General features: G+C 52.2%; 1 protein-coding gene across 6 annotated transcripts; it reads right to left on the bottom strand.

The window, feature by feature from the left end:
* Positions 1 to 975: 975 nt before the first annotated feature.
* Positions 976 to 19,049, bottom strand: IDH2 (isocitrate dehydrogenase (NADP(+)) 2). 6 transcript variants are annotated; one of them, XM_082448776.1, is made up of 11 exons: positions 18,915 to 19,049; positions 8,534 to 8,625; positions 7,371 to 7,536; positions 5,595 to 5,755; positions 5,367 to 5,510; positions 4,267 to 4,403; positions 3,928 to 4,079; positions 2,308 to 2,420; positions 2,037 to 2,134; positions 1,851 to 1,943; positions 976 to 1,371 (listed from the first exon to the last, which is right to left on the bottom strand). In XM_082448776.1, exons 2-11 carry the CDS (start codon positions 8,582 to 8,584, stop codon positions 1,284 to 1,286), a joined length of 1,203 nt encoding a protein of 400 aa, XP_082304902.1. In that variant the 5' UTR covers positions 8,585 to 8,625; positions 18,915 to 19,049; the 3' UTR covers positions 976 to 1,283. The 6 variants fall into 6 exon arrangements, with proteins under 6 accessions (XP_082304902.1, XP_082304903.1, XP_082304900.1 ...); XM_082448777.1 differs by lacking the exon at positions 18,915 to 19,049 and adding an exon at positions 18,881 to 18,899; XM_082448774.1 differs by lacking the exon at positions 18,915 to 19,049 and adding an exon at positions 18,145 to 18,382.
* Positions 19,050 to 19,166: the final 117 nt, after the last annotated feature.

Below are 19,166 nucleotides of genomic sequence, written 5' to 3' on the forward strand. Positions count from 1 at the left end.
GGCCGGAAACCTTGAGCTGCCCCCCAGGAGTTGGGCCAGCCAGAGCCAGCACGCCAGCTTTTCCTCCTAGAGCACCGGGAGTCCAGTGATTACTGAGGAAGAGTGGTCTTAGCACAGAAGGCGGCTGTCAGTGGAGGTGGGCAGCTAGAGCCCATCTCAAAGCTACCAAGGCTCCCAGCTATCGGGTTTCAGAATACATGAGAGCCCACCCAAATTTGGGAAATGGACTTTGGGTTGCCAAGTATTTATTTTCTCAAGTCAAGATGACACAACTCAGGAATTCCCTGGCGGTCCAGTGGTTAGTACTCCGCGCTTTCACTGCAGATCCTGGTCAGGGAACTAAGACCCGGCAAGCCATGCGGCCAAAAAAAAGACACAACTCTTCCCCAGGACATTTTTAACACCAAAAGTAGAACATAATCCCTGAATAAAGGATAGCCCTTTAAATTGGATCTGTTCAGCTTTATAGCAACTTTATAAACTTACTTTTCCAAGTTCTTCCACAGAATGGTGAAGAAGAACCCAAGTTGGGACTCACTAGCCTGGACCACATGAGGGCCCCACTCACAGGCCCAGACCCAAGTCCCAGGCAGCCGTGGGGAAGAGAACTGAGGCGGCTACTGTGTGGGACCTGTTTTGAGGACTGAGAAACAGGCAAATAAAGAGGTCTGGGCACGTTTAGAAAGTTAAAACTATCAAAGATAAAAATAAATAAAAATATAACTGTATTCTATCGGAAGTGACAATCTCAAAATGAAAAAGAGGATACAGAAGCCAGATCGTGCTAGGAAATTCCAGGGAACCCACAGGCCTTCTGCCTGGTCCCCTCCCCCCGGTGGCCCCCTGACTGGACAGAGGCCTGCTGTGGCCCGAGGCACCCCGGTCAGCCCCTGGGGGAATCCGCCAGCCCTTTGAGGGCTTCTGCCTCTAGGCCCCAGCTGCCTCCTTCCCCTCAGGGACAAACACAGCAGACTGTTTTGTGAAGAGCTTTTTAGTAGCTAAATATGGCACCATGTGTTCCGAGGGCAATATAAATTACAGTATGCAAAACATACCACTGGCTGAGGTAAAACACACTGTTCCTGCCTCACGTCACCATGAGGGGAAACACAGATACTTTTAAAAACATCTCGCTTATTAAAAAAAGTGTCCCCTAGAAAGGCCTCCAGAGGGGTTGTGAGGCTCACCCTCCGCGGCGGGGCGTGTCGGGGTTGGAGGGGACCTGTGGCCACCCGCTCGGCTCCAGCCCGGCCGCCACGGCAGCCAGCAGCGCTCCCACCCCGCTACTGCTGGCCCAGAGCTTTGTCCAGGTTGCTCTTGATGGTGTCCAGGAAGTCCGAGGTGTTCAGGAAGTGCTCGTTCAGCTTCACACTGTCAAGAGAGCACCTGCACGTGAGGGCCGCTCCGGCCGGGCCCTCCCAGGGCAGAGCCTGAGCTCAGGCATCCGGACGGCAGCCCCCTCGTGCGGTCATGGGGAAGTCTACAGGCCAGAGGCTACCTAGAGCCAACTGTCAAGAGGCCACAGCAAACTCAGCAGGAACCCCGTAAGGCCTGTCTTTGCTTTTCCAGGTGAATGGGCAACTAGGTACAAGCTCTCTGGGGAGAAGCTGGGAGATGGGTGCAGCAGGGGATGGAAACATTCTGAGCAGCTAGCCTCAGGGATGGGGACCCACTCGCTGGGCCTGGTGTGAGGAGGCTGGCCCGAGCCATCCCCCAGGGCCATGGACCTGTCCTGCCCCTGGCAGCTAAGCCAACTCAGGAGGAGGCCTCTAAGAAGGACCCTGAGCTTCTTTCCACCTGACCCCGAGGTCCCAGAAGGCCAGCCCTGCCCTCTACCCCAGGCCACCCACTTGCTGAGGCCATGGATGCAGCCCGCCAGGTCCTTGGTCATGGCTCCACTCTCCACTGTCTCGACGCACACCTTCTCCAGGGTCTGGGCAAACCTGCAGGGGACAGAGCAGAGTGAGACCCCGGCTGTGCAGAGCCAGGGCCCAGAACCTGCCCAGAACCAGCTCAGGCCCTCCCTCTGCACTCACCTGATCAGGTCCTGGTTTCCGTCCAACTTCCCCCGGTGCTCCAGGCCACGCGTCCAGGCAAAGATGCTGGCGATAGGGTTGGTGCTGGTAGGCCGGCCCTGGGGGAAGGGGTCGCAGGGGGATGAAGAGCCAACCAGCCAACAAGAGGGCCACCTGGACACAGCTGCCCACCTTTAGACTGACAGGACTGGGCCCGTGCTCCCAGCCCTCAGGGCCAGTGGGCTCGGGCCCCGGGGGCAGATGGACATGCGGCCACGGTCCTCGCACTCACCTTCTGGTGCTCCCGATAGTGGCGGGTGACCGTCCCATGAGCAGCCTCAGCCTCAATGGTCTTCCCATCCGGGCAGACCAGCACAGACGTCATCAGGCCAAGGGAGCCAAAGCCTGGAGAGTAGGAAGACCTCCTCTCAGTGCCGGCACCTTTCCTCAGGCCACTGGGGTTGAGCCCACCTGCCCTCCTGCTGTTGTAGCTGCTTCCTTGCTTATGTCTTCACCCACCCCCACCTGTAACTGGGAGGACAGAGACTGTTTCAGGCTTGTCTACCCTTGTCCTGGGTCTCCAGGGCCCAGTACAGGGCAGAGGGGCACTCAGAGGTGGCTGTCATCAGCCTGTTAGCATAATTCTACATCCCTTACCTCCAGGTGCCCCTGAGTCTATGGGCCCCCAGGGCATAAGATCCCCCCAAATTCTGCCCACCCACCCTGGCTGGTGACCAGGAGGCTCATTCAAGCAGAAAGAATAAAGCCTGCAGCCAGCTATTTCACAGTGATCACTTTATCTGCTCTTTCAGGCCACTTTAAAGCTTTGTGATTTATTTCCAAGTTTTCCCAAATCCAGATGTCAACCTTTTCTGTGGCCAAGGTCTCCTAGTTTTCAAAAGCACCCCACAGCACCAAAATAAGAATTCTGAATGCCCAAGAAAGAAAAAGTGGGCAACTTCTAGAGGAAAATTATTTGTGTAAGAATTTTTGCTGTTGGGGCAGAGAAAGGGGGAATCCCTTCTCCATTTGCACCTGGGACCTTCACACTCACCAATCTCCATACACTTAAGGGTACCTTTCATGCCTTTCTCTTGTCTGCTAGGGCTTTTCATGCTCCCATCCTAGATGGGAATTGTTCTAGTGAGAGGATCACACCAAACTTTTCAAAATAAAGTCAAAGGTTTTTATAAAGCACTGAGACCCTCTGCCTTTTCAGCACAACCTGGCGTGGGCTTCACTTTTCTCCTTATCAGGAGCTAGACCTCGCCCCCTCTCACAGAGCCTGGTTTCTCTTCCACTCGTTATGGATACATGTTGCCTCCTCCCACTATCTTTCCTGCTCTCATTCCCAATACAATTGGGCTATTTCCTTCTGTTCTTCCCTAACGGCTTCACGCAGGCTTTCTGCTGCAACCCAACTTGTGTTTCAGGATGCTCTGGGGCCTGGGGGTTTGCCATCATCCCCAATATTCTCCTACATCCAAAAGGTTTACTGTGCAAAACAAATTCTCTGTAATTTAAAAAGCATCCAGTTGTGCTTACTCCCCTTTTTCTACTAGAGCCAAATCTAGTCCAAACCTGGAGCCAAGCAGAGTCACTTGGCCCTTTCATGGACAGGAACAACCTCAGGGCTAACACATCTAGCCCTTTAGGACCTGAATTCCTATGTCCTCCTTCCTCTGGAATGGCAGCCTTAGTAATACCCCAGTCCAAAGCTAACTTAGGATCCTTCCTCACTCAGACACCAGGGAGCCCCTGGCCCCTGCTGTCCACAGGAGACCCCGGAATGAGCAGGCAAGCCCCAGCTCTGCTGATCCACTAGAGAAATGTTCTACCCAAAGGAGAAAACCCCCCCAGCTAGGGAAAAACAACAGTCCATCCCCGCAGGGAGCAGGTGCTGCCAGCGTACCCTGGGCCAGGATGTCTGACTGCACATCTCCATCGTAGTTCTTGCAGGCCCACACAAAGCCGCCCGAAGACTTGAGGACCTGAGCCACCATGTCGTCAATGAGGCGGTGCTCATACCAGATCTTATTCTTGTCGAACTCGGTCCTGTAGTGCCTGGGAGCAAAAGGGCCTGTTGTGGGGAGAGGGCGGGAGGCTGACAGGTTGGGGATCCCTCCCTGAGCCTCAGAGCTGAGACAGATGCACTGGGACAGCCATCTCCCTGGGTGGGTAAGGGCGGCTGAGGGGACAGGGAAGAAGAGCCATGGCATCCCTGAGAAGTATTAAAGGGAGAGGCCATTACTTCTCAAAGATCTCCTGGAAGATGTCCTTGAAGCGCCCGTCATAGGCTTTCAGAATGGTGTTCTTGGTGCTCATGTAGAGTGGCCACTTCTTCTGGATGGCATACTGGAAGCAGCTGTGCGCAAAACCCGAGATGGACTGCAGGGAGAGAGAGGTCAAAGAGAGGTCCCTGGTGTGGTCCCCCAGGGCGGGCGCAGGCCCTGGGAACGGCATCCCTTCCCTCCACAGGACCCTCGCAGGCAGCTGGGGTTAACCCAGCCTCCCTGGAGTGAGCATGTTGTTTCTACTGGCCCAGCATCCCCCTCCCAATTTCTGGGAGGAAGTAGCCCCACCAACTGCTTTGGAAAGCTACCACCCTCCCCACTTCTTAGACCATATGGCTGGGGTGGGGCTAATGCCCTCAGCCCACCTGCCCGTCTCTAGACTTGATAGTGTGTCCCGGGCTTATTCAATCAGAGCCCTTCCTCCCCTGGGCCTCCATGATTGGCTCAGAGATGGCCATGTGACCCAGGCCTGTACTTTTGCTGGAATCATGAGCAAAAAGGCTCTTTTCTAGGACTTCCCTGGTGGTCCAGTGGTTAAGACTCCGCACTTCCACTGCAGGGGGCACGGGTTTGATCCCTGGTCCGGGAACTGAGATCCTGAATGCCACAGCGCAGCCAAAAAAAAAGGTGGGGGGCTCTTTTCTGATAGGGTAGCCAGGCTGGCAGCGATAAGCCTGGAGCTACTGGTGGCCATTTCTTCACAGCCTGAGAATGAACCCAACCACAGAGGAAAGGAAAGCCAAGAGATGGGGGTAGGGAGGGGAAGAAGTGCTTACCCAGTTTGCTGTAAGCCAAGAGCTGACAACCAATATGCCCCCAAAGACGCACCCGAGAGTGAGTGCAGGAATGGGGGGAAGCAGGAGCATCTGGCTGGGCAGGAGTGGGACAGCCCTCCACAACGGGCCCACCGCAGGGCCCTCTGAACACACCTAAGATGCATCTGCTCTCAGGCCTCAGACCTTCAGGCCACCGATGCAGGAATAGTCAGAACCACCAACCCTATGTGGCCGGAGACAGAGACAGGCGTGGGGGAGGGAGCCGGGGAGCCGCTGCTCACCTCATCCGTGTTGTACATGCCCATGCCCACGCCACCGGCGGGGAAGTTGTACACCTCCCACTCCTTAGCGCCGCTGCCGTCCTTTGGGGTGAAGACGATCTTGAATGTGCCGGCCCGGTCAGCCACAAAGTCTGTGGCCTTGTACTGCAGAGGTGAGAGGATGGCTCAGGCCAAGTGCTCCAGATGCGGGACCCAGGCCCTTGGAGCCCCACTCCCACCGTGGCCGACCTGGTCGCCGTGGGCGTGCCTGCCAATGGTGATGGGCTTGGTCCAGCCAGGGACGAGGCGTGGGATGTTTTTGCAGATGATAGGCTCCCGGAAGACAGTCCCCCCGAGGATGTTCCGGATGGTTCCATTGGGACTCTTCCACATCTTCTTCAGCTTGAACTCTATGAGGACAAAGATGAAGTGGCCCCACTGCGGCCCCCACCTTCCAACCAGAATTTGAACCCCAAGCAAGAACATAGCCAGATGGGGGTCCTAAAAATCATTTGCGGGGAAGCAGCAGAGTCTAGAGTGTGCACGTGGGCTCCCCAATCAGATTTCCTGGCTTCAAGGTCCAGCTGTGGCACCACCTCTGACTGTCAGCCTTAGGCAAGTGGCTGAACTTAAGCCATAAAATGGAATTGTTGATAAAACACCTGGCCTTTTGGGTTGTTGTGAGGATTAAATGCATGCATGTGTAAAGTACCTAGAACAGTGGCTGGCACATGGTAAGGGCTCTGTCAGTTATTTTATATATATATATATATATATATATATATATATATATATATATATATATATATATATATACTTTTTTTTTTTTTGGCTGCACCAGGTCTTAGTTGCGGCACGCAGGATCTTCATTGCCACATGCAGGATCTTCAGTTGCAGCATGCAGGATCTTTAGTTGCGGCATGCATGTGGGATCTAGTTCCCTGACCAGGGATTGAACCTGCGCCCCCTGCATTGGGAGCATGGAGTCTTAGCTACTGGACCACCAGGGAAGTCCCCTCTGTCAGTTATTATTATTCCCACATCACACCTGGACTTAACTGTCTGATGAAGCTGGCAGTGTACGGCCTCACTCCAGACGCTCTGGTTCTGGCCCCAGCACTGCCACTCACTGCCGGGTTCAGCCTAAATTACTGACTGTGACCCTCTACTTCCTTGTCCATAAAGTGGGGATGTATAAATCTCAGGGTTCAGGAGAAATAAAAGAAAACCAGCTGAAAGAGCTTAGCACTAAAATGATTCCATACCCTAAGGTTGGGAACAACCTGCATGACAGGAGGAGGCCTGCAGAGTTTGGAGATGTGTCTTGAAGGTTTCCTTCAGGCCCCTCATACTGCAGGAAGTGGGGAGACAGAACTCTGCAAGTTCTGAAACCACCCTTTCTTGAATTTCCCAAACCCGGATCCTTTACCCACACACTGGTGCCATTTCATGGAACCCTCGAGAGCAGCCCCCAGAACTGAGGACCAGCAGCCAGTCCAAGCCTGGTGGGGCAACTCTCTGAGACCGCTCCACGGCCACAGAGGCAGAGGGCAGACCTGCAGTGCCAAGACAGTGGCGGGACACAAGGGGCGTTCCGAGGCTCTGAAGGACACAGGCCTGACACCCAGCACTACCCTGGACAGAGGGGGCCCCAGAGTCTCTCTGTAAACCTGCCTGCAAAGCAGTCCAGGAGGCCAGGGGGGCAGGCTGCCCAAAGAGGCTGTCCTCACTGTGACAGTGTCAGCATCAGCTTCCTCCTTCTCCTCTCTGTGACCGGTGACACCCACACTGGCCAGAGCCACACGGCACAGCAGAAACACCACCAGCCTGGGAGCAGGGGACACAGACCCTGGCCCCAGCTTTGCCACCCCCAACTGTGGAACTTAGGCCAGCCCTCAACCTCCCCTCCCCAGCCTCCTCCACAGGAACCTTGGAGGCTCCGCTGTGTGCTGGGCATTCGCAGGGAGACCAGGGTCACGTCCCAGCCCCCACTGTCCCAGCCGCCCGCCCCCGCGCCCCTCGCACCTTCCACACGGGCCTCGTCAGGGGTGATGGTGGCACACTTGACAGCCACGCTGTACTTCTGGGTGGCCAGCGCGGAGTCGATGGTGACCTGATCGCTGGTCTGGTCACGGTTTGGAAGCCCCAGGTCAAAATACTTGAGCTGGATGTCCACATGGGGCAGGATGAGCTAGAGACAGACGGCCAGGGCCTGGCATCAGCCCAGATGACTGACTCAGGGGCGTGTGGGGATGGTGGCAGGGGACACCCCGTCAGGGCGGGGAAGAGGAAAGGCCAGCGGAGGGCTGGCCAAAGCTGGCAAGAGGCCGGGGCTCTGGAGAGAGGCCGGCAGACCAGGCTGCAGCCCCTCGGAGGGCTCATCCCCTAGCATGAACCACAGCCCCCCTGCGGTGGCCCATCAATTCAGCCAAACCCCAACTCCAAGTGCATCTAGGGTTCTCTATAAAGCGGGTTCCCTCTTCTTCCCCACTCAGAAGTGGTGATTCTCAACCTTCTTCTTGGGGACAGGCACATGGACAATGTGCTCTCCCAGGCAGACCCAGCCCACAGCGATTTCGGAGAAGCCAAGCAGCCACCCTGGGAACCGTCTGCCATGGTGGCTCAAACATATCACTGTCCTCCAACAGACCCCATGCCACGACTCGCGATGACATCCTTGAACCGCTAAGGAAAGGTTAATGATGTGGTCCCCCCGCACGCCGGCCCTGTTCCTCTTTCACTCCCTCAAGGAAGCACATAGGAATGCAGGAGATCAAGATGATATATTCAACTATACTCCAATAAAAAATAAATTAAAAAAAAGAAAAGAAGAAACTCCCAAAGGATAGTCAACTCATGCTGAAACACGAGTTTGTTTGAAAAAACAAAACAAACGAAAAAAAACAAAAAAACGACATGATACAGGGTCAGGCTTGAATGTGCACACATTTTTAAAAACATGCTGGCTTTGGCACCAGCACGTGACACAGATGGCTGAGGACAGTCCCCTGCCTGACGTCATAAGAGCCATGAGTGGTCTGGACATGACAGAAGGGTGTACGGAAGGGGAAAAACAGGACTGCTCCTGCCCACCAGGGTGACGGGTGAACCCTGGGGACCCAAAGTGGGGACTGAACACTGAGCCCGGCCGGCCATGTGGAAGGCCGCCCACTTCGGGAGGGAACTACCTTCTCCTTGATGAACTGCCAGATAATATGGGTCATCTCATCGCCGTCCATCTCCACCACTGGCTTCGCCACCTTGATCCTCTTGTTGGCATCTAGGACCAGACACACATAGCACATCACAGCCCTGGGGAGGCTGGTGGGGGAGCCCCTCTCCTCTCCGGCCTGACCCATCCTTCACCATGGAGGAAGGAGTGTCAGCCAGGGCCCAGCTGCCCAGCATTCACTCCCCCTCCTGCAGGAGCAGCTCCGGGACCACCCGGGGGAGCTGGATCCCCCACTGAGTCTGGCCAGCTGGGACTAGCCAGATGCCAGCCTGGCCAGTCAGATCCTTTCCCCTGGAACCTGACAGCAGAGGAGACCAACACAGAGAATGAGAGCCAGCTGGGGTCACCTTGTCAAGCAGCAAGCCGGGCAGAGGTTGCCTTCGGCTGCTGCCACCCAGTTCCCCAGGGCAGCCCAGAATCCCCTCTTGTCCAATCCCTGCAATTCTATGAGCTACCCCGTGTCCTTCCAAAAACTTCCTCTAACTGTTGCTCGCAACCTGAGAGCCCGACTAACATGAAGTGAGGAGGGAAACTGTATAGATTCCCTCCCATGGGCCTGAGGGTGTACCACACCCTTCACATTTAATCCTCTGAACCACTCCCAAGGGGAGTACAGTAAGTCCCCTACATACGAACCCTCAAGTTGTGAACTTTCAAAGATGCGAACGTGCATTCGCATGTCCAGTCACGTAAGTTAGCTCATGTGCCTGGTGTACATTGTCACATGCTCGCATCCTCTACAAGTGGGTGTGCTTTTGTGTACTTTACTGTACAGTACTATATAGAGTGCAGTAGTACAGTATCTTTATTTCAAGCCCAGGATGTGAATGAGTGAAACTGCAGCTTGCCCTCCGTCTCCTATTGCTGACGGTCCTTCAGCTCTACCATCTCCCACCTCCTCTCCCTCCTCCAGTCAGTAACTTCTTGCCTGTTCACTCGATGCCAGCCCCTGCATGCCAGCTGTTGTACTGTACTACCGTACTTTTCAAGGTACTGTACTGCAAAATTAAAAATGTTTTATTTTTTGTGTTTGTTTTTTATGTATTATTTGTGTGAAAAGTATTATAAACCTATTACATTACAGTACTATATAGCCGATTTTGTTAGTTGGGTACCTAGGCTAACTTTGTTGGACTTATGAAAAATCGGACTTAGGAACACGCTCTCTGAACAGAACTCATTCATATGTAAGGGACTTACTGTATCATTATCTCCACTTTAAATGTGAGGAAATTAAGGCTCAGAGAGGTTGTCAGCTCACTGCCAAAGCTCACACAGCTTGAAAACGGCAGATCCAGGAAGATCCACACCTTCCTTGATGGGCACCTGGGAATGGAATGCAGAAGCCCTGATCCACGCAGGCTCAGGTTCGCCAGTTCTGCCAGAGACGCATCAAAGGACTGGACGAGTGACTGATCCAGGCCCAGGGAGATGGTGGAGGAGGAAACAGGAGCTGGTGGAGGCTCCTGAAGGAAAGTCTGACTCATGAGAAAAACCAACAGTCTGGGAAGTGAATTCCAAACAAAACTCAAGAAAATCGTCCATGGGACTTCCCTGGAGGTCCAGTGGTTATGACTCCGTGCTTCCAATGCAGGGGGCACGTGTTCAATCCCCGGTCGGGGAACTGAGATCCCATATGCCGTGGGGCACGGATCAAAAAAAAAGAAAGAAAATGGCCCGTCCAATTTATCAGTGCAGGCTGCCGTGGGTGAGGCTTATTGACCCTTAACCTGCAGCAGGGGCACCCAAGCACCAGCATGTGCCTCTGGCCACAGCCTTGGAAGAAACAGCAGCTGCAGAGCACGGCAACAAGATCTATGTGAAATCTACAACCCCGCCTCAGTCACCCCAGGAAGTGTCACCTTCTGCTGAACCCCAGATGAAAGCAGGGCCCTGTCCCCAAAGGGGCCCTCCTCAGCCCTTACTTAGGGCCCATTTAGTCTTATGTTACACACAGTCCTTACAGATGTAGCTATGGGCCTTTCACCTCACCGAAGATTAGACACAGCAAATCAGAAGAGGGGACAGGATGAAAACCCCAAGTGACATCTGCTAGGCTGACAGCAAGGGACAGAAGCCTGTGAAAAGCAGATCTAGAAAAATGAAGAAGCATGGCTACCTAGGCTCATGAAAACAAAAGTGACCAAAGCCCAAAAGACCCCAAACACATCACTGTCCTACGAAACACACCACTGCCATGACTCATGATGACATCCCGACCCACTAAGAAAAAGGTGAATTATGTGCAGCAGAATGACTCACTTTCCAAAGATGTGCAAACAGATTTTTTTTTTTTAAATCTAAAAAGGAAGAAAAATGAGACCCAGGAAGCATGGCTTGTGTCAGGGTCAGGATAGGCCTCACCTGTGTCCCAGGGCCCTGGCTCAAGTGCAGCTTCTGGACGCCCTTGTGGGCCATAAGTAGAGAAGCAGACAGCAAACACAGACTCAACATATTTCATTCCCCAGAAAACATGGTGGACACGGCTGACACTGCTTCAGCTCTTCCCAAGATGCAGTGGGGACTTTGGACCCAAGCTACTAAATTCCTTCAGCATTTCTGGTCTAAAGCTTGAGTGGAAAGAGCTTTAGGACCTGCAGAAAGTCTGTTGGGCTGTTGCGAGCTAGCTTAGTTTTTAGGAGCATCTTCTATGAGTTAATGTGATGAGAGCCAATCAATTTTTCTTTTTTTTAATGTACCAAACCTACAGTAATCAAGTTCCCTAAGTACAGATCCATTTGGGGCCAGTCCTAAAGGGTTCAGCCTCAGCCTGGGCTCTGCTCAAGCTTTGGGCTTCAGGCACAGCAGCTGGTGTCTTTGGACACCACACTCCTCGATGGGGGAGCTCAATATCAAGATCACAGCAGGCAGCCTTCCCAGCTGTGCATGCAGGTGTCAAACCCTCAGAGACCACAGGGCCCACTTATTTACAACCAGGTGCTAAGGGTAAGCACCCCTTCCTGAAACACCTAAACACAACAATGCCTGTCCTCAAAGAGTGAGTATGGAAGGGAAAACCTATCAGTAATGGAGAGAGCAAGAGGCACTGTTATCAAAGTCAGGTGTGCAGCCTCCCTCAAAGCAACTTCCCAGAGGAGCTGGGGACTGGGGGTGGTGATGTGAGCCATAGCAGCAGAGGCTCATTTTGTTTGGCCCAGGTCGTAGGTTTTTTTTAATGTTGATTGGTGACCAAGGCTTAAAAATCAGGCAATTTCAACAACAACAAAATAACAAATAACCTGATTAATAAATGGGCAAAGGACTTGAATAGATATTTCTCCAAAAATGGTCAATACGCTCATAAAAAGATGTTCAACGTCACTGATCATTAGGGAAATGCAAATCAAAACCGCAATGAGATACCACTTCACACCCATTAGGATAGCTACTATCAAAAAAACCCAAAAAACAAAAGACAAAAAAACATAAAGTAACAAATGCTGGCGAGGATGTAAAGAAACTGGAACCCTTGTGCGTTGCTCGTGAGAATGTAAAATGGTGCAGTCACTATGGAAAACAGTATGATGGTTCCTCAAAAAAATTAAAAAATAATTAAAAGCAGGGTCTCAAAAAGATATTTGTATACACCCATGTTCATAACAATTATTCACAATAGCCAAGAGGTGGAAGCAACCCAAGTGTCCACCAACAGATGAATGGATAAACAAAATGTGATATGAACCTTCAAGAGAATAGGACTCTGGGAACTAACCCAGGAAGTTTAAGAAAAATTTTCCTCCAAAAAGTTAAACTATGTTCATGATTCCAAGTTTTTTTTCCAAAACTGGGCTCCCCACCACTTCAACATGGATATACTTGCTTTGAAACTAAAAAAGGAAGTGATTCCATGTTTTAGTGATGGATCTGGACCTACCTCAATAGCTTTTGCCGCTTGTTCTTTTGTTTCAAACCCCACAAAGACAAATTCCCTTTGGATCACCAGTAGACTTATAATGCAGTATACTTATATAAACAACATCACCACCGTTCCCAAATACATCGTTTGTTTGTTTGTTTTTTGAAGAAGATCTTTTAATTAAAAAAGCTTCTCTGTTATTTTTAATTACATGCATTATTACTTTCGGTAATTACAATGCAGTTAAACAGCAACAGAGACTTATTTAACCCATTCAGTCAAACTGTGGACCTCATAAGCTGTAACACCTAAAACAATTCTCTATCAGCATATGATAAAACCTTAGGGTGCTTGCTCCTGTGGACACTTTATGTATTACCCAAATACTTTTTCAATCCAGCTGTGATTAACATTTTTGGGAAATAACTCATGATAAATTAGAAACAGTATTAAATATGTAAGGATTTAATAACTATATCACCTAAGCTTTTCACAATTCCTATACCTTACTCAGAAGGTCAATATATTTTAACTTGAATATTTTTTTTAATGTGCTATATACAGACAATGGGATCTTATTCAGCCTTAAAAAGGAAGGAATGCTGACACACTATACAACATGGAAGAACCGTGAGGGCATTCTGCTAAGTGAAACAAGCCAGTCACAAAAAAACAAATACTGTCTGATTCCACTTATATGAGGTACCTAGAGTGGTCAAAATTATAGAAGCAGAAAGAAGAATGGTGGTTTCCAAGGGCTGCAGGGGAGGGGAGGAAGGGGAGTTGTTTAATGGGTACAGAGTTTCAGTTCTGCAAGATGAAAAAAGCTGCAGAGATCGCTGAACAACAATGTGAATGTATTTTACACTGCTGAACTGCACACATAAAAATGATTAAGATGGAAATTTTTGTTATGCATTTTTTACCACAATAAAAAATAAGAAATTTTAAAATTCTTTAATGTTTAATTTAAACCAGTTCCCCCACAAAAAAAAAAAAAACTGAGAAGATTTTACATAAAAATCCAGTCCCTCTTGAAGAATGAGTCGCTTCGTCCCACTGAGCCCGCGTTCACTCCTGGCAAGGATGAAGGATGGGCTGGTATGAGGACAGCCTCTCACTCCATTCCAGGCCTGCCACGTGCCCTCCAGAGTGCTCCAAGGCATCGGAGTTTGAGACCTTGTCTGTTGTTTAGCCACTATGGTGGAGACACCCACACCGTCTGCCCCTCTCTGGGAGACAAGAGGTGACAGGTGACCTGAAATCCAAAGAACAGTGGCTGGGCCTCCCTGAAGGCCTCCTAGAGACAGCCACCATGAAATCTTCAGATGACAGGCTGCACAAACACTGTCCTCTTGGCCAAGGTGTGGGATGGAATTACATCAGTCACAAGAGGCCCATTAGGCCAACTCCTAGCACCGAACACCAAGTAAGGATTTCAAAACCCATCCCCAGGGACTTCCCTGGTGATGCAGTGGATAAGACTCCACGCTCCCAATGCAGGGGGCCCAGGTTTGATCCTTGGTCAGAGAACTAGATCCCACATGCATGCTGTGGCTAAGAGTTTGCATGCCACAACTAAGGAGCCTGCATGCCACAACTAAGGAGCCCTGGAACCGCAACTAAGGAGCCCACCTGCCGCAACTAAGACCCGGCACCACCAAATATGTAAATATTAAAAAAAAAAAAAAAAAAAAAAACCCATCCCGGTTTCAGTATCTACTTGCTGCTCAAGTAAGTAGACCTAGCCTCCAGGCTAGAGGTCCCTCCCAAGACAGCCACCCCTCCACCCCCCTGTCTACTTAACTGAACTGCTTTCATCACATTCCTACCCATGCTGCTGCCAGCAGAAGAGAGGCTGCTCAGCCAGCATGGCCCAGAAGAATGTGGGGGGAAGCCCCCAATTCCAGAGGGCTCAAGAAGGCAGGGCAGCAGTTCTGGAAGAGGCTCTAGTATTTTCTTTGGTGTCATCCTTCACTCCTCCCTTTCTCTCACACCCACATCAAAACCATCAAAAAAACTCTACTGGCTCTTCCGTCAAAATTCATCCAGAATCCACCCACCCCAGTACCGCCACCAAGGTCAAAGCCACCATGCTGGGCTTCCCTGGTGGCGCAGTGGTTGAGAATCTGCCTGCCGGTGCAGGGGACACGGGTTCGAGCCCTGGTCTGGGGGGATCCCACATGCCGCGGAGCAACTAGGCCCGTGAGCCACAACTACTGAGCCTGCGCGACTGGAGCCTGTGCTCCGCAACAAGAGAGGCCGCGATAGTGAGAGGCCCGCGCACTGCGATGAAGAGTGGCCCCCGCTTGCCACAACTAGAGAAAGCCCTCGCACAGAAACGAAGACCCAACACAGCCAGAAATAAATAAATAAATAAAAATGTAAAATAATACAGACATACACTTTATAACGTGAGGTTTTTTTTTTTTTTAATTATTTATTTATTTATTTATTTTGTCTGTGTTGGGTCTTCGTTTCTGTGCGAGGGCTTTCTCCAGTTGTGGCAAGCGGGGCCACTCTTCATCGCAGTGCGTGGGCCTCTCACTATCGTGGCCTCTCTTGTTGCAGGGCACAGGCTCCAGATGCACAGGCTCAGTAGTTGTGGCTCACGGGCCTAGTTGCTCCGCGGCATGTGGGATCTTCCCAGACCAGGGCTCGAACCCGTGTCCCCTGCATCGGCAGGCAGATTCTCAACCACTGCGCCACCAGGGAAGCCCAGACATACACTTTATAAAAATAAAAAAAAAAAAAAGCCACCATGCTCTCTTGCCAGATTCTGACTAGGGCCTCCTACCAGGTCCCTGAAGCCAGAATGCTCCTGTTAAAATGTAAATCAGGTCACAACACTCCTCTCAAAACCCTGCAAAGCCGCCTCTTTCACTCAGAGAAGGCCAAAATCCTCAAAAATGGCCTACAAGCCCTCCATGACCTCCACTGCCTGACCTCATGTCCCATCAATCGCCTTCGTGCACTCTGAGCCAGCCTTACTTTCTGCTTCTCCAACAAGCAAAGGTGCCCTCCTGCATCGTGACCTTGGCACCTGCAGCCCTCTCTTCCCCTGAACAGTAAATGGCCTGCTTCCTTCACTCCCTCAGTACTTCATTCAGTGGGGTCTTTTCTGGCAGCCCTACCCAAACTTTCACCCACACCTTCCTTGCTTATTTGTTCTCCTTAGCTCTTGTCTACAGTCTGTCCCCACATTAGAATTTAAGTTCCATAAGGGCAGAAATCTTTGTCTCTTATTCCCAGCTCTGTCCCCAGAGTGTCCCTGGCACAGTGCCTGGCACATAATAGAAGCACAATATTTGTTGAATCCATGAATGAATGTCAAGTTATGGTCAGTTCAATCTGTGGTAAGGACTGCTCTGCCATAACCTCCTCTTTGGATGAAAAGTACTCCCTCCCCTCCCCCATCCTGGGATGCATTACCACACAGAGGCCAGTGAGTCCTCACCACAAAACTGCACCAGACCATCACAAATGAACATGGGTGGCATCTCTGCCAGTCAATGGGTTTCCTGTCCTGGAGTAGCTCACAGTTTATCATGTGTTAATATTTGCAATCTGCTGGCATTTTAAACATGGTTTACAGAAGTGTAAGCTCCAGGGCAGGCCACAGAGGCTGGCTTCCAGTAATCAGACAGCAGTGTCCAGCACCCCATCCTGGAACCAGTGAAAGAGGCCTCAGCCTCACATAAAGGATCTGGAGGCAGGCCCCAAGCCTTTCTAGAGGCTTTTCCTCAAAACCTACTGGGCCTAAACACGACCACCCAAAAATAGCTCTGACGGGATAGCTGTGGTCTTATATGATGTGGATGAAACAAGGCTCAGTGGAGAACACACAACTCTACTGGTGGGTCTGCAAAACTGAACAATCACTAAATAATTTCCTCTGGAATCTAAGAGTGCAGGCAAATCACCAAGATCTGAAAAGTTAAGGGACAGGGTGAGGAAATGAAGAAGTTCCCAGACTAGGAGTTGAGCCAAGGAAGGATAAATAATTCTCCCACTGAGCAGTCTCCCTCACTTCCCCAAACTAACTTATCAGAACCACCACCAGCAGTCGCTGGAGGCCTATAAGTTGCAAAACTAGAAGGAGACACATGTGGGAATTACCTGGCAGCAAAAACACAAGAGTATTTTAGCCAAAGCATATTCTTTCCTTGTCATCAAGGGGAATGCCAAGTATTCTGTCTCCAGCAGTGTTGCCAAGTAACAAGCTAGCAGAGGTCACAATTGTACAGTCTCATGTCCAACTCAAACACCAGGCGTTCTCCTCATTAATTACCAACCCCACTTGGGGGCTTCTGGAAGGACCTGCAACTGACTGCTCTTTTCATGTGTTATCAAAATTCAGTCCTTAAAAGGGGCTTTTCCTGTTTGTGTGGGGTTTTTTGGTTTCTTTTTTTACCATCAGTGCAGAAAAAAAAAAAAGGAGAATTGGAGAATGTATCTAACTTCCACCATATTTTGCTGAAGGTGGTGCCATATGGGAAACTTTTTTGGGGACTAGGGACACTTAGAACCTCGAGTTGCAGGGCCGACTCCTCAGAGATAAATCCCATGAGTAGAAAAACAGAAATGCCCCTTTCTCCTTGAAAGGGGAGGTGGGGTGCTGGGGCTCTTCTCAGCTCTGGTCAGCTGCTCCCACACTAGGTTAAAGATTACCTACTCTAGCAGTAAGACCAGCTTGCCTGGGCCCCACCCCCTCCTCCTCACTCGAAGGAGCTGCTGGCCAGGTCAGGATAGGGGTTTCCGTGGCAACAGGCATTCGACAGAGCCAAGGGACCTACATTGTTCCCTGTCTCTCGTAGCTGGCGATGGAGAGCCAGGGGGCCGACCAATGCCAGACCCGGCAGCCTGCCTTGGTAATGGAAGTTCAGGCTAAGTCTTGCTTATTATGCCCTGCTTATTAAGACTATTGTCTTCTCTCCTAAGCAGGAAACTAAGGGTATCACAGAAGCTGTGACGAACGATTTGGGAAAGTGACATTTTGGCGGGGCTGCCAGGTCTTCCCAGTCGGGTGAGCGGGGCAGGGCCAAGGAGCAGCTCAGGAGCGGGCTGGCGAGAAGAGGCAGGTCAAGCCAAGGAGAAGCCCCAGGATGGAGCTTCAAGTGCGTCGACAAAGAACATAGGGGCGTCCAAAGCGAAAATAAAAAGGAGGCTCCTCCAACTGTCGCGTAAAAGGCTCCAAAAATAGCTGACGAGGGCCTGACAGCGAGGAGGGATCACTGCGCGGCCGGGTGAGAAGGCAGGGGAAGTGGATACCTCCTCCTTCCCCTCCTTTGTCTGAGCAGGGACCGCGCCGGGACCCTCCCTCTCTCGCGTGGAGCGGGCCAGGCGCTCCAGCACCCACTCGGTTGCTTTGTCTCCCTCCAGGGTCGCAGGGCGGGCAGAATACCCTCCGAGCCCGGCATACCCCCGGCACCCACTGCAGGAAAATCTGAGGGCGCGGGGCAGCAGGGCCGGCATCGCCCGGGCCACCAGTTGCCACCTTCCTTCAAGTCCTCCCCCCGCCCCCCGCGACCGGCACGGCCTGGAAGGTGGGGCAGGGGAGCACGTCCCCGTCCGCCGGCTCTTTGTGTGCCCTACCCCGCCGTCCCCGGCTCGCGAGCGTCCCGGGTCGCACTCGCTGGTCCCCGCCCGGAAGAACGCCACGTCGCGGTGCCAGGCGCGCACCCCGCCCGGACCCTCCTCGTGGCACTCACAGTGGCGCCGCGGCTGCTCTTGCAAGTTGGGGGCTGTCAAGGCTGCCGGCGCCCAGGCCGGCCCGGAACCGGAGGCTCTACAGAGCAAGCGTACAACCCGCAGGTAACCAGCCATCCCGAGCCGGTGGGGGGGTCGGACTGGCCGGCGAGCGAGCGAACGAACCGGGGTAGGCGAGATCCGAGCGCCGGCCACTGCTCCCCGCTGCCTGGCGGCGGGCTACCGAGGCCTGCCAAGCGCGGGCTGAGCGGGCAGGGCCGGGGCGGGACTGCCGGGGCCCGCCACCCTATTGGGCCTCGCCGGGAGGAGGCGGGGCCGGGAGGGGCCGGACTCCTCCTTGGGCCCTGCACCAGCCCGGACCCCGCCCCCGCGCCCGGCGCGCGCTTCCCAGGGCACCGCGGAAAGCTCAGCTCTACTGAAGCGAGAGAGGGGTGAGACCCACCGGGACCCGGGAGCGGGGGGTGGGAACTGGAGGATTAGGGGAGCCGTTAGCGAGGAAAAACCCTCTCTCCAGGACGCCCTATTTAAACCAGAGTGTCAATTGCTGACACATCAGCTTAAGCCCCAAAAGGCAAATCTGAACAAACTCCTGCGTCCTTCGCGTTGGCTAGGCTGAAACTCCAAGGCGCATTAACCAGTGCGCGTTCCGCGTTCTTGAACTAAGACCGTGGTCACCTCGGGTCTCCTCAAATTCGCTCTCAGATCCTCCTATCCCCTCCACGCGTTAGGTAGACTGACCCGAGTCAAGAGTTGAAATCCCTCTGCTTCTCACCAGAATGTCAAGCAGCTAGTCCTCGAAGTCATTCAGCGTAGCCAGAGTCTGTTTCCTCCTTTCCGAGATGGGAACTATAACAGCAACAGGGCTGCCAGGAGACTTGGGTGAAATAACGTATGTTAAAGACTTGGGACACACCCTGTGCTCAACGACAACCAACGATGCTTGTCAGACAGTATTCAGGCAAACGGTTCCATTTTTTGCCTGCTTTCATACAAAAGACAATACTGATTGGTTCTGCCATAAACA

The sequence above is a fragment of the Balaenoptera physalus genome (assembly GCF_965194825.1).
Source record: "Balaenoptera physalus genome assembly, chromosome: 2".
Lineage (NCBI taxonomy): Eukaryota > Metazoa > Chordata > Mammalia > Artiodactyla > Balaenopteridae > Balaenoptera > Balaenoptera physalus.

Bases quoted from the DNA above. Each gene is read 5' to 3' on its own strand.
- IDH2 (XM_082448774.1), bottom strand. From the start codon at position 18,259: ATGGCTGGTTACCTGCGGGTTGTACGCTTGCTCTGTAGAGCCTCCGGT. The intron at 5,756-7,370 runs GTGCGAGGGGCG...TTGTCCTCATAG, and splicing joins TGACGAGGCCCGTGTGGAAG to AGTTCAAGCTGAAGAAGATG. The intron at 2,421-3,927 runs GTACGCTGGCAG...CCTACTCTCCAG, and splicing joins GTCAGACATCCTGGCCCAGG to GCTTTGGCTCCCTTGGCCTG.